Below are 14807 nucleotides of genomic sequence, written 5' to 3'. Positions count from 1 at the left end.
GCCCAGGTTGGTTACCCTGTACCCCTGGTCGGAGTGGAGTCTTACATCATCATATTGACGCCACTCTCCTGACAATGTTACGCAATGCTGGGATCTCAGTCAGCAAGAGAACCAAGAGAGGCAACAGAGCAGGAAGGAAAATTAAAAGGAAAATTGCTGTGTATCACAATGTTTTCCCAAACGTTTCAAAAACTGTGTCATGTCGTGGTGTTAACCGCAACAATCTAGTCCAAGTACACCCCCAAGCTCCCCCAAAATATCTTAAAATGTGCCTTTGGAATGCCCAGTCATCTCGTAATAAATGTGTAGATATCTTTGATATGATCATTGAGGATGATATTGATGTGCTAATTCTTACGGAGACCTGGCTGAGGAATGCTGGTGATGAGACTAAAATAACTGAAATGACCCCAATGTCTCACTCCTTTGTGCATCATCCAAGACTGGACTCTAAAGGTGGTGGTCTTGCGATTCTCTACAGGAAAACACTCACAATTTGTCTTACAGATTTAAACAGTAATCTTAAATCTTTTGAAAAATTAGAGGTAATGTTGACATCTGGTCAGACTACCGTGAGACTGGTCTGTATTTATCGTCCTCCACCCTCCGTCAAAAACAAACTGTCAAACAGTGACTTTCATCAAGAGTTGTCCGCTCTTTTTGCATCACACTCCAGAAACTGTACAATTTACCTAGGGGATTTTAACATACATTTCAATTCTCAGGAAAAACCAGAGGTAATGAAATTTGTCAGACTCATGAACTCTCACTCTTTGACTCAGCATGTCATCATGCCGACTCATAAGTCTGGAAATATTCTGGACTGGGTTATCACCCACAGTGATCTCAAACTTGTTTGTGACGTTCAGGTCAAGGACCAGCAGATTTCAGACCACTTCAGTGTCTTTTTCAACTTAAGGCTGACAAAGCCGGAGAACGAAGGATTGGTTTTGCCCTGTCGAAACATCAGTAAAATCCCATCTGAGACTTTCAGGCTTGATTTATTAAACTCAAAACTACTGAGTGATCCTCCTTCCGACGTTGATGAACTTGTTCAACTCTTCTGTGATACCCTTACATCACTTCTGGATAAGCACGCTCCTGCAGTTGAGAAGACTGTGATCCTTCGTCCTCATGCCCCATGGTACGATGAGACTGTACGTCACTCGAAGTGTATTCGGCGCAGAGCAGAGAGACAATGGCGTAGTACTCGGCTAGAGATACATCGGCAAATATATCGGCAGTGTTGCAATGATACCAGACACCTGATTATTTCAGCTAAAAGGAACTATTGTCTCCAGAGCATAGCCGACAGCATGGGTAAGCCAGCATCCCTATATCGGTTCATGGGCAAACTGCTTGGAAAGGGACGAGACCAAGATACTCAGACTCCAGCAGAGGAACAGAAGGAACTGGCAAACTCATTCAACTCCTTCTTTATCTCAAAAATAGAGAAAATTCGTCATGGTCTTACTTGTAACGGCGATTTCAGTGAACCAGTGTTTGTAGGTAGCCCCCTGTCGCATTTCAGAACATTTAGTCCCCAGGATATTGTACAACTCATTCGTTCGTCAAAACCCACTTCTTGTGACTCTGATCCAATTCCAACCAAACTTCTGATAAAGCACCTGGACCTGCTGATCTCCCCCATCACTATGATTGTTAATACAAGTCTTCAGAATGGTGTGTTCCCAAACAGTTTCAAGGGGGCGGTGGTCAGACCACTATTGAAAAAGTCTGGCCTGGATCCTCAGGACCTGAAAAACTTTCGGCCTGTCTCAAACTTGCCTTTCATATCTAAAATCATTGAGAAAGCAGTTCACTCCTGTCTCAAAGAACATCTATTAAGCCATGATCTCCTTGATTCTTTCCAGTCTGCCTACCGGCAGTACTACAGTACAGAGACAGCATTGCTCCAGGTAACAGACAAACTTCAACGTGCTACTGATGAGGGTAAGATTTCAGCTCTCGTCATGTTGGACTTATCCGCGGCTTTCGATACCGTTGACCACCCTAAACTCCTGACTAGATTGAAGCATCATTATGGACTGTGTGACCTTGTCCTTCAGTGGGTTTCCTCTTACTTGACAGACCGGCATCAATCGGTCCTTGTGGGCAGAGAGCGCTCTCCTGCTGTGGCTGTCTCCTGTGGGGTGCCCCAAGGATCGGTTCTTGGTCCGGTTCTGTTTGTACTGTACACAGGGCATGTTGGAAACATTGTCAGTGATCACGGCATGTCTCACCATGTTTATGCTGATGACACACAGCTTCTGGAATCCTTTCACCCATCAGAGTTGAATGAGTCTCTTCAACGCATCGCTGATTGTACACTAGACATAAAGTCGTGGATGACTACAAATAAGCTCAAGCTGAACGACACGAAAACCGAAGCTCTCCTTGTAGGCACAAGACAACAACTAAGCAAGGTGGAGGCTGTCATCCTCAAAGTTGCAGATGCGGATATCTGCCCATCAGATGTTGTGAGGAATCTTGGCGTTCACATTGATTCTTCTTTGACGTTCAATGCCCATGTCAACCAAGTGAGCAAAGTATGCTTCTTCCATCTCCGGTCGATCAGCAACATTCGCCAGTACTTGACTTCTGCAGCAACTCAAGCCCTGGTTCGAGCTCTGGTAACATCCAGGCTCGACTATTGTAACAGTGTTCTTTCTGGCATTAACTCCAATCTGGCTGTTAAACTGCAGAGGATACAAAACAGCTCTGCCCGCATTATCAGTAGAACTTCCAAATGTGCCCACATCACTCCTATCCTGAAAGAACTCCACTGGCTACCAGTCAAAGCAAGAATTGACTTCAAAATACTCTGCCTGACATATAAATGTCTTCGTGGCTTGGCCCCTTCCTACCTGTCTAACCTGCTTCACCCATATGTACCAGCCCGCACCCTCCGTTCCAACTCTCAGAATATTCTTGTGATACCCACCTACAGACTGAAATCTTTCGGACACCGCAACTTCTCCTACACAGCACCAGTCCTCTGGAATGCTCTTCCATGTGATATCAAAGACTCCAAAAGTTTTGACAGTTTCAAAGCAAAACTGAAAACCCACCTTTTCTCATTATACTTCACATAATTTAACCCATCTTCATCTTTGTACATATTTCTATTTATTTCTGTAGCGCTTTGAGCATACCTAAGGGCGTGGAAAAGGCGCATTATAAATGTGCATTATTATTATTATTATTAATTGGGTAAACGGTTACGACGTCGACAGCCGCATCCACAGACACGTCTACAGTTGGTGAATGCGTTGCGAGATGAGTGGAGAAGAATCCCACAAAGGCGGATACGACGTCTTATACAGTCAATGCCCAGGCGATGCAGAGCAGTGATTGATGCCCGTGGTGGTCACACCAGATACTGACTTTCTCACTATGCCATGGAAAATAGAGACGCTTAATACCACTGTGAATGATTGTATATGTCTTGACACACATTTGTTAATACCCGTGTGAATTATCATTGCTCAAGTTCCATTACTTTTTGTGCAATTTAAGTTAATAAATCATCTCTCATAACATTGGATTTTCACCTATGCGTTTCTTTTTTGGGCCAGTGTACATCAGTCTGACCCTGGAATCCTTCTGTTTGATGAGCCCTATTTACTTATTACTTTGTTGTTTTTTATATGTTTGCTTAAAATGTGCCTTATTTGTACCTTACCTGAACAATGAACCTAGTTCTATACGTTTTCGCTTATAATTTAACTTGTACCTTGGCCGCGCTGTGACAATCAATGTAACTTGGTATCATTCACTACGATAATTCTGTACCCCGATATTTTATAAGTTTACTATAGTTGTAACTTAAACATCCAATTCGACTCACAAGTGTGGTTTACACGTAAGGCTTGTGTCTGCAAGTATATGTCTTAAATTTTGAACAAGTTACGAAATGTGCAATGCCTATGTGAATGTATAATGTCCATTTGATATTGTCCTTCACGTTCGTGAATTATGAATTCGGAAACTATACGGTAAACAGTAATCACCTGGAAGCTACGACACTTAGTGTATGTGTATTGGTGGCTAGTTCATAAAGAAACGTGGTTCTTACAGACATTTCCTTCATAACGTTCTATATTGGACCAAATACTTTAGGAATATTTGCATTTATATGACTGATATTATATCAGTATGTAAATGAATGAATACTTCATTATTCATAATATCAAAATTTACATATATCCCTAACTATTTTTGTCCAGTGTATATTCAGCCAGTTAACAGCTTCGACAGTTGTTATAATGCACGTAGTGACTTCCCTTACTTCATCAGTTTAAAGCACGTCAGCGGGCTTAACAAATAAATGCTACCACTGTAGAATCTGTGCAACAATGCAACGGTTACTGTTTACACAGTTAAAATATAAAATAAGCAGTATAGAAAGGCCGAACGGCTCACTAGCATGCCGTCACACAGTTCAGTACAGCTAGTACACGTATAGATTTCACGCACCCTAGTCAGTCTCAGTGCTTTCAGTCACATGGTCTTTTCGTGCTTTAATATTTACATATTTTGAACTAGTCCAATCATATTTATTTGTCAAATATATCATTGCTCAAATATAAGTATAATCTTCATGTAAATTTATCGTACATCGTGTAAGAAACAGCTACGGGCATACTTAATGTTAAGGACGCTCGTATATTGAAACATGGTCGTTGTTCAAGAATGGTGCACTGTTTTATGAGGAATTGTTCATGGTCATTACTTAAGGATAAATGAATATAGATGTAATTTCAAAGGCAAATATTATTAGTACAAAGATGCGATTGTCAGTTGTAACTAATTAAATGTTTGTAGTAAACTTTTGTAACGGTAAAAGAACCTGTTACAAGTACTGACATACCGAAACAGACATTAACCTATTAAGCCCTACTTTTTAGACGATCCGAATTTTCTCATGTGATAGTGAAATAGACACCATAAACAACTCTGGTTACACTGAATTCCAATTTCCTGTTTCATAAGACAATGAATGGAATTTTATTTTAAACTTTTATATCATCGAATTTCTATATTTTATGTTGACGTTTAGGCAGCATACCGTAACAAAGAAATCACAAACTGCCCCCGTTTGATGAGGTCGTAAAATGATTCACAATGTATCTGTCTCATTGGTTACACCTGTTATGTCCTTATCGCTCTCATTCAGTGTAGGCCTGTAACGCACAATGGGATTGATACAATATCATTTCCGTACCAGACCACCAAAGCTTTCCAGCGGCAGAGCCTCGTTTTGAGAATTCCTCGATTTCCAAGTTTCCGTTTGTTAAGAGTTCGCTGTGCGACAGAGCACGCAGTACGACGTCCTTGCGCGGAAAAGGAGTTGCGTAGTGTTACAAGTGCTTGTTGGGAATTACAACCATACATGTTAAAACGAAGAAAGAAATTATGGACAGTGCCATAGGATAATGTAATGACTAATGCGTAGTACTAAGGGAAAGACAAGAGAATACTATGTCAATAAAACCAAGAGAACAATATGTCGATAAAAGAAAAGTAATATTTGGATAAAGGGAAAATAATGAATAAAACAGGAAGCAAAAGGTGTAATGAACAGAGTAGGAAAGGTTTGTGGAAGAACGTGGTAACGATAGAAGGCCATATTGCATGGATGTAGAAAAGTAACAAATGACTGTTAAATTAAATTGGCATGTTCACACTGTTGTGCAGGAGCAGATTTGGTGCTGGATGGACATAGGTATCTGAGACGAACTGATAACAAGAATTGTACCATTCTGAAGTTCAATCCGGAGCTTCTGTTACAGCTGCTCCCACAAACACTGGCTAATCAGGGATTAATTAACATGTGCGAGCCGAGGACTGTCACAAATCGGACGACGGTAAGCTAACTGTCAAAATTGGGACTCCTGGCAGATCAATTGCAGAAGTGGGAAACTTCATTGTCAAAACTGGGACTGTAAACAGAGAAGTAGTGTCCATAGAGAGATCCTGAATTATGCTGTCATGTGGTCACCGATGGTCAGTCCACAACGTAGATAAAGTATTATTCGATCGTTTCACCAATCTGTAGTTACATGCGTCATATATGGGATTTTACTTTCTTAGTAAAGTACAAATTCGAGTACTTTTTTTGGTTGAGTCCCATCCGGAATTCGAACCCACACCTTCAGAGTCAGGCACTTAATCGCCAGCACACAAAATTAGCCACCTAGCCGGCTCAACCACCGCGACTTCCACTAATTGTGTAATCACAATATGTAGTACACCACTGAAAAACGACACTAAGAAGTTCAATGTATTTTAATACTCAGATTCGACCCCGGGATGCGGCAAATCGATAGCCTTGCGAGAGCGTGACGCAACTCCCCTCCTTCAATGTGTCAACTGGAAATTATCATAAAATAGGCTCGATGGACAAAGCTGAAAGGAAAGTATTCATATTGATAAAGGATTTTGAAAGTAAAGAGGGTTTGAATCGAGGTCAAATTCAACACATCTACTACTTCACAAGTATCAGATAAGCCACGACCTGACAAGTGACCCCAATTTGCATATACGGGAACGCCCTCCAGAACATTCCATTTGAAACAAGTCTAATATTCAGGTTGTCGTCTAAATATTGAAAAGTTTAATTTCTGGTGAGTGTCGTGATGGTGTCTTGCTGCGCTCTACGAAACACGCGTTAAGCAGTAACGGTATTGATTTCACGCTACGGTCAGCATGTATTGCACGTGCTTAATTGCCAGTCTACCTTTAGCAACCAAGTGTATTCATCCAGATTACTTGCTCCGCCTGCTTGTCACAAACGGGTTCACTGCGCTGTCTCATCTATTACTTGTCAAGCAGTAGATGTATAGAAGAATAGAATAGTGTATGGATAGCAGCGACAAGGATACTGGAAAAGTCAAGGAAATAATATCGTAAAGATACTTAGAGTATTACCTAGTGTGTGTTCATAGGACGTAAAGAATGTGGAGACGTAATGAATGCATTAGAATAGGGACGGGGAAGCACATAATATGTTATCTATTTATTTGTTTACTATCTCAGTGCTTTCTGAAATATGATATCTTCTTTTGTTTTGCCTCATGTGTTTTACGATGAAACCAAAATTTCCTTCTAGATAATAAAATCTTATCTTGTCTTATCATATCTTATGTTATCGATGCGGTAAGGAATCTGTGTATATTGGTCGTAAGGAAATTCAATGTATAATTAAAGAATGTACGTATAGAGGCAGAGTAAAAGTGGGACAGTTCAGTTTTACACCGCACTCCAATGTTCCGGCTACATGGCAGCGGTCTGTAAATAATCGAGTCTAGACCAGACAATCCAGTGATCAACAGCATGAGTCTCTATCTGCGAAATTGGGATACGATGACTTGTCAACCAAGTCAGCGAGCCTGACCACCCGACTCCGCTAGACGCCTTTAGGACAAGCATGGGTCACTGAAGACTAATATTCTAACCCTGACCTTCATTGGTCAGGAAGATTAAAAAGTGTGGGTAGTGGACGAAAAAAACACATTTATACACAGGGGAATGTATCACATATATATTAAGACAGAAATATACGCTTCTAATACATGTTCATGTTATGTTTGGACCCGTAAAGGTCCTGGGATAGAATAGGCCTTCAGGAACCCCTGCTTGCCATAAAAGGCGACTGTGCTTGTCGTAAGAGGCGACTAACGGGATCGGGTGGTCAGGCTCACTGACTTGGTTGACACGTGTCATCGGTTCCTAATTGCACAGATCGATGCTCATGTTGTTGATCACTGGATTGTCTGGTCAGATTATTGACAGACCGCCGCCATATAGATGGAATATTGCTGAGTGCGGTGTAAAACTAAACTCACTCACTCACTCACTGACTAATGTTATATCTGGATATTAAGAGTGAGTGAGTATGGGTTTACTCCGCTTTTATCAATATTCCAGTAATATCACACGGGGGACACCAGAAATGGGCTTCACACACTGTATCCATGTGAGAATTCGAACCCAGGTCTTCAGCGTGACGAGCGAACGCTTTAACCATAAGGCCACCCCTTCGGCCCTTGTAAACAAAGAGAACGAAAATAAAGTGTGTATAGAAGAATAAATGTGTGTCTGGAGAGGGTGAGAAATGAATGAAGAAAGAAAAGAGTGTTCATACTGAAGTGTATAAAACAGCAGATAGTTAAAAAAACAGACTAGGAGGTATTTACATCATAGAAAGTGCATACTGCGATAAAACGATTGTATGGAAAATAAATACAATTTTGGCAGGAAGAAGTTAAGAAAAAGTGATGGCGGAAGGAAGGTATATGTGAACAGGTTAATAAACGTTTGGGTTTATTTTAGAAAGAATTCTCAATAAATCAACATCGCGAGAAACTTTGTTTCATTATCAACATACATGTATGTCTGCATACATAATAAACAAAACACACATAGGTTATCATCTTAGAAAAGAGTTCAATTATATACATTTAACTGAGAAGTAACAGTCGATACAAAGACAAATGACCAGTTGGTAATCTGGGGCTATCTGGGGTATTTTATGAAGCTTCGGTCAGTTTCATGCTGTAGAATGTTCTGTTTGTTTAACGCTCAACTCAGCAATATCACAGCTATACGGCGATGGTTTGTAAATGATCTTGTCTGAACCAGACAATCCAGTGATCAGCAGCATGAGCCTGACCAGGTACCACCCGATCCCGTCGGTTGTTTCTTACGACAAGCATGAGTTGATGAGGACAAATTCTAACTGGGATCTTCATAGGCATGTTTTCATTTCAGAAACATCTGCATTGTGGATTAATGCTCTGGTCAGGTTCTGTAACATCCCGGGGCACTCAGCAACCTTCCAGCTGTATATAATCCAGGCTGGACCAGACAAGTCAGTGAATAATAGCATGAGCATCTCACGAATCTCAATTACGACACGATGACGTGTGTCATCAAAGTCAGCGAGCCAAACCTCCTGATCCCGTTGGTCGCCTCTAACGACAAACGTGGCTCGCTGAATTTAAGTTCTAACAAAAGGATCTTCTCGGGTCACTAGGGGAATGAAGAATGTAGGCTTAATGATAGGAAACAGTGTATAGCGGTGGAAGAGAAGACTCTATCGACAGAGGTCAGAGAAGAACATACAGATGGAACAAGAGGCGTATTACATGAAATGAAGACAGTGGAGTAGCATTGGCAGATGAGAGAAAGAGGATACTCAGAAAAGGGAAAGTAAAGAGAGTTTAGCAGCATTGATGCAATATCACGACAGGGAACACCAGATATGGGCTTCACACATCCTACACGTGTGGGGAATCGAAACCGGTTCTTCGGCGTAACGACCGAGCGCTTTAACCGCTAGGCTACTCCAACGCCCTGGAAGATAAAAAGTATAGCAAGATAAGGGAGCTCAAAAACAGCGCGTTTGTATCTCCTTACCTATTGTTGAACAAATTCATAATGTGCCTTGAAACCTTTTCGCTTCTCACTCATGTCGGAGTGGAAGTCAATAATCAGACCCCCAACGATGTCAGGCACTGAAAAGAAGATGGTTCATAGTTATTCATGTTTCCTCGATATGAGCCAGCAGTTAACGAATCACACAAAGTGCGAGTATCACAAACACCTTTTCACCTTGAGTACATTCTGCATAGGGTATAACTGTAAATGTATACAAGACAAATATTGAGGAGATGGAGTGAGTGAGTGAGTTAGGTGTACGCCGCACTCAGCAATATTCCAGCTACATGGCGGCGGTCTGTAAATAATCGAGTCTGGACCAGACAATCCATTGATCAACAACTTGAGCATCGATCTGTGCATTTGGGAACCGATGATGTATCAACCAAGTCAACGAGTCTGACCACCCGATCCCGTTAGTCACCTCTTACGACAAGCATAGTCAAACAAGGGGGGCTAAAGGCTTCTACCCAGGACCTTCAGGGGTCAGAAGAGGTGGAGTTTCTGGGAACGAAAATGGCTATATGGAGTTCAAAAGTTCATAACAGCAGGTATCTTCTCGAGTAAAATGAATACATATACTCACGAAAACGAATAAGGGTACACATGAAAGTGCAAGTGTTCCTTGTATATCCAGAACTTCTCCCACGTGCCTTGTAAAGAAACCTGGATAAGTTAAAGGAACACGTGCACTTTCCCTTATTCGTTTCCATGAGTATACATTCAGGATCTGGGGCTTTCTAAGGTTAACACACATTCTTTAACATTTTACTAAGTGCAATGTTAAAGAATGGGAGTTAAGCTTAACTGTATTAAAGATTGCTTCGTGAAAGGAGCCCACGGTCTGTAAATGGATCCCGAGCGCTAAAGGAAACCATCCTTGATTTGTATAAACGTGGTTGGTTCGAATTCTCCCATCCGTGTTTGAAAAGATTTTCGACACACAAACACAGACATTTCTATATATTATATGACTCTTACGTGTTGGGTCTAAGCAGATTTGACAGGACAGAAACTGTTCACTGCAAGATATTACTCAACGTTGGTCCCAAGACATCGGATTTAGCTGTGTATGGTTAACGTGGCCATTCACCTTCATATATATATATATATATATATATATATATATATATATATATATATATATATATATATATATATATATATATATATATATATATATATATATATATTTTCGCTGTGTAAAATACTGACTTACACTTGCCGCAATGCAAAATGATAAAATCCCCATGATATGTTATGTACTAAGATAAATATGGGCATTCATCTATAGAGTACACTTAAGAGTATTAACATGAATGTGGTCCCCATTTCACAAAGCTCTCATAAGCCTAAGATCTCGCAACGTTTCTCGTAGCATTTGAACCTCCTATGTTATAGTATAGGCGGTACCAATGCTTCCAAGAAAGTAACGAAATCTTGGGCTTACGCGATTTTGTGAAACGGGACCCTGGATTCCTAGTATTAGAGATAAATGTTTTTAAAGAAGTTGCAACCGATATGGATCATCATTCTTGTAATACAGCACGAATATATAGACAATTTAAAAGCCTAAGTGAATAATATTTCGCCCGTCTAGCAGATTATACATGTAATACTATGTTGATTCGACTGAGGACGAGATCTTTAAGGTTGAAAATTACCAAGAGGATATGGTCGGCGTTAGATGTAAGTGTACAGTTGAAAGCTATGGATTTAAGATGACTCTTGGCATTTCTGACTAATTCTGCATAAAATACATTGTCATGACATTAATCTGTATACATTTACAATATTTCTGTCTATGTAGATGTGTATCTCACAGTTATGAAATGAGAAACAATTGGATAAATATTGGAATGATTTAATGCAAATAATGTTCGAAGTGATGTACTACTTTAAGATGTACATACATGTATTCACCATACATGTATTCACCACTGTATACAGACAAGTGTCTTTCATACGGTTATGAAATATGATTTGAGTTTGTCTGTCCGAGGGACATCTCATCAGGACCGACAACACGACTACGATATATTTGCGACATCATGTTAGCACATGATGCCATGCGCAGATATGTCTTCATTTCCAGACACATTCCATGTAAAGCGTTTGCCATGGGCGCCGTAGGTTAAAGTAGTCTGCGATTTTCTGTACGATTGTGGATGACCACGGACTACGACGTTTGTGTTCACATTGCATAGTGCGATGTCCTTGAGTAGGGGCCTCGGCAAACCTACACGGAGGGTGCACAGAAATCGTACTGAGATCGTACAGATGACGCACGGTTATCGGTCGTTAGCCGTGCGATGGCCGTGCGGATATCCCTCGATCCTTCAGTTTTCAAAATATCGTACGGCCTCCGTGTGTTGCCCGTGCAATGGTACGGGCTTACGATTTTTCCAAATTTGTCGAACTCCGCTGTTTGACAACTCGTAGGGGCAACGAAGCCCGTAGAATCGTGCAGTAATAGTACGGCCGCCATCTGCCGCCGCGCGGTGACTGAACGGAAATGGAACTACGAGCAGTCTGCGGATGCCGTAGACTCATCGCAGATCAAATGTGAACCGGGTAGAAGGCGTTTTTTGACGTGTACCACAATGCCATTATTTTTGTCTTTGTTGTTAACTGAAATGTGCGTGAAAAGCATGTCGAAAGAATCACCTAGACACAGATTTAATCAACCAGTCGCAGAGATTACCTCTGATTGTCATGGGTGATGTTCCACAGTATTTCTGATGGTTCACTTTGATGTAATCGAAGCAGTGTGGAGGTGATCCCTCGATGTCCATCTGGTCAATGATCAGAACTAGAGTATAAGCCTTGTCTATCACTGGTAGGTCAAGCTCCCAGATCCCTTCGTAGTTGTTGTCGTAGTTGTTGGGGTAGTTTGGGGTTTTCAGGTACCCATGTAACTCTCCAACTTTCTCCACATGTGTATCTAAACAACAACGTCTCGTTTCCTTCAGCTGGTAAATATACTCGGTATTCAATTTCAGTTATGTCGCACATATGATATTGGAGTGTTGTTTAATAATGGGCTATATAATCATTGACATCGAATCAAAAATAAATATTTTCTTTATTCATTAAGAGTTTATTAAATTATATTTTGTAGTAAATAAACGGATCCGAGTTCAACACGCACTCATTACTCACCCGTGGCATATCCTTGGTCTACTCCCAACAGGAGGCACAGAAGTAGTACGTTGACATTCATTTCTTGAAAAATCCACAGGTTCGCTGAATATGAATGGCACGACAAGATTTATTGTCTTTATGTCATAACCTCTAGTATTAGACTAACTGCTAGTCTCTGAAATGAACATATTTTACTGATAAACGTTCATAGTAAAAAAAATAATATAATGAAATGGAGCCCTGAAACTTTCTTCATTTTCCTGAAGCTATGGAAATCTAGACTTGCCACATTTTCTATACTTGCGTGGGCTTTCTTGGATATTCATACTTCAGGGTTTGTACGACAGACTACTCCAGTATATTCTGCATGTGTAACATTTCGTCGGTATCCTAACAATATAGATTCTATTTTGGTACTTAGCACCGTTTAAGCCACTTCTTGCGAAAAGTCATATTTACAGATAATAATAAATTCATTATTTGTAACCCTACCTATTTAGCTTAAGAGGATGTCTTTCACAAATAAAGTCAAATGATTATTTAAGGTCTAGGTATTAGACGTTACAGCGATGCTAACTCATAAAATATGTTGAGCGAATATATAGGTCTTAGTAATAAACATTGAACATGTGGTAATCTCGTTTCGGAAAAGCCATCAAAGAAAGCACTCGATGAAAAAGTGACATCTGAAAACTTGACGTATGATTAAACCAATGGCATGTTTCTTAATAACAGCGTATGTGAGTCTTCATGTACCAATAGTTACCCGTGGGTCTCAGCCGCCAAGACGTGATTACAGCAAGGCAAAGGGGCAGCTTCTAATGACGAATTCTTTCCATGCACAGATGGTGTCGATAGGCATGCCGGGAGTTTGGGCTCGTCCAGTGTTACACCATTGATTGTTTCAGAGAAAACTTGATAAGGATTTGAGTCTGAGCTGGACGTGTGTAACAAGCATTTGGGCCTGAAGTTTGTCATGCAAGTGTGCTCTCTGCGGTTGTGCAACTCTCATCAAGAATGTGAGTCCTCAGTGGTGGGCAGCTCTTGCTAAGAATGTAGTCTGTGCGTTTTGCATCTCCTGCGATGAATATGTGCTGTGTGTTGTGCAACTCATGCGATGAATGTGTGTTGTGCATCTCTTGTGAAGGTATGTGCTGTGTGTTGTGCTCTTGCGATAAATGTGGTCTGTGTTGTGCATCTCTTCTGATGAATGTTTTTGTGTTGTGCATCTCTTGTGGTAAATGATGTTCTGTTTGCTGTGCATCTCTTTTGATGAATGTATTCTGTTGTGTTGTGCATCTCTTGTGATGAATGTGTTGTGCATCTCTTGTGGTAAATGATGTTCTATTCATCTCTTTTGATGAATGTATTCTGTGTGTTGAGTATCTCTTGTGAAGAATGAGTGTTACTCAATTCTTGTGATGAATGGGCTGTGTGTGTTGTTTACCTCTTATGATGAATGTGTTTTGTGTGTTGTGCATCTCTTGTGATGAATGATGTTCGGTGTGTAAGAGGCGACTAATGGGATCGGATGGTGAAGCTCGCTGACTTGGTGACACACGTCATCGGTTCCCAATATTGTGCAGATCGATGCTCACGCTGTTGATCACTAGATTGTCCGGTCCAGCCTCCATTATTTATAGACCGACCGCCGCCACATAACTGGAATATTAGTGAGTGCGACGTAAAACTAAATTCACTCATTCACTTGTGCTGAATGTGCGTTCTGTGTGTAACTCAACACTGGCGAAGAATGCGTTCTGTGTGTAACTCAACACTGGCGAAGAATGTGTTCTGTGCTTTGTGCAATTCATGCCAGGAATGTGGTTTTCAACACAAATCAACTTGAACTGGCATGTCGGCCCTGTACATAGCCGTCAGCAATTTGGATCTGATACTAGGACAGCTAGCATCAATTTGCATAGAGATGTTTATGCCGTGGCACGATTTGGGGATATTCTAGAATCGCCAGGTTTGTTCAGACATTGATATTCAATATAATGTTATTACAACTATATGGGTTAATCAGCCAGAACATACCCCAGCTGTTATCCGCATACATACATGGATAAAGGTCAAGCATAACCCCTTCATTACTTTCATCACAATATGTCGCATAATTGCACGTATTATTGAAAATGACGTATTGACTGTTTGTCAACATGTCTAATTGACGTAATTTTGATAAATATCCAAGACACCGGATACTCTTTGTTCCA

General features: G+C 40.7%; 1 protein-coding gene across 2 annotated transcripts; it reads right to left on the bottom strand.

Annotated features, from left to right (window-relative positions):
• Positions 1–6276: 6276 nt before the first annotated feature.
• On the bottom strand, positions 6277–13444 carry LOC137297840 (CUB domain-containing protein 2-like). Of its 2 annotated transcripts, none has more exons than XM_067829801.1 (5): positions 13355–13444; positions 12607–12690; positions 12149–12388; positions 9424–9521; positions 6277–6411 (listed from the first exon to the last, which is right to left on the bottom strand). In XM_067829801.1, the coding sequence occupies exons 2-4, from the start codon at positions 12665–12667 to the stop codon at positions 9424–9426; spliced, it is 399 nt and encodes a 132-aa protein (XP_067685902.1). In that variant the 5' UTR covers positions 12668–12690; positions 13355–13444; the 3' UTR covers positions 6277–6411. The 2 variants fall into 2 exon arrangements, with proteins under 2 accessions (XP_067685902.1, XP_067685903.1); XM_067829802.1 differs by having other exon boundaries at positions 13345–13431.
• Between the last annotated feature and the right edge of the window lie 1363 nt (positions 13445–14807).

The sequence above is a fragment of the Haliotis asinina genome, chromosome 10 (assembly GCF_037392515.1).
Source record: "Haliotis asinina isolate JCU_RB_2024 chromosome 10, JCU_Hal_asi_v2, whole genome shotgun sequence".
Taxonomy (NCBI): Eukaryota; Metazoa; Mollusca; class Gastropoda; order Lepetellida; family Haliotidae; genus Haliotis; species Haliotis asinina.
This window is presented reverse-complemented; position numbering and strand designations above follow the sequence as displayed.

Coding starts and splice junctions, on each gene's coding strand:
- LOC137297840 (XM_067829801.1), bottom strand. CDS start 12,667: ATGAATGTCAACGTACTACTTCTGTGCCTCCTGTTGGGAGTAGACCAA. Junction 12,389..12,606: donor AGACCAAGGATATGCCACGG/GTGAGTAATGAG, acceptor GTTGTTGTTTAG/ATACACATGTGGAGAAAGTT. Junction 9,522..12,148: donor ATCACCCATGACAATCAGAG/GTAATCTCTGCG, acceptor TCTTCTTTTCAG/TGCCTGACATCGTTGGGGGT.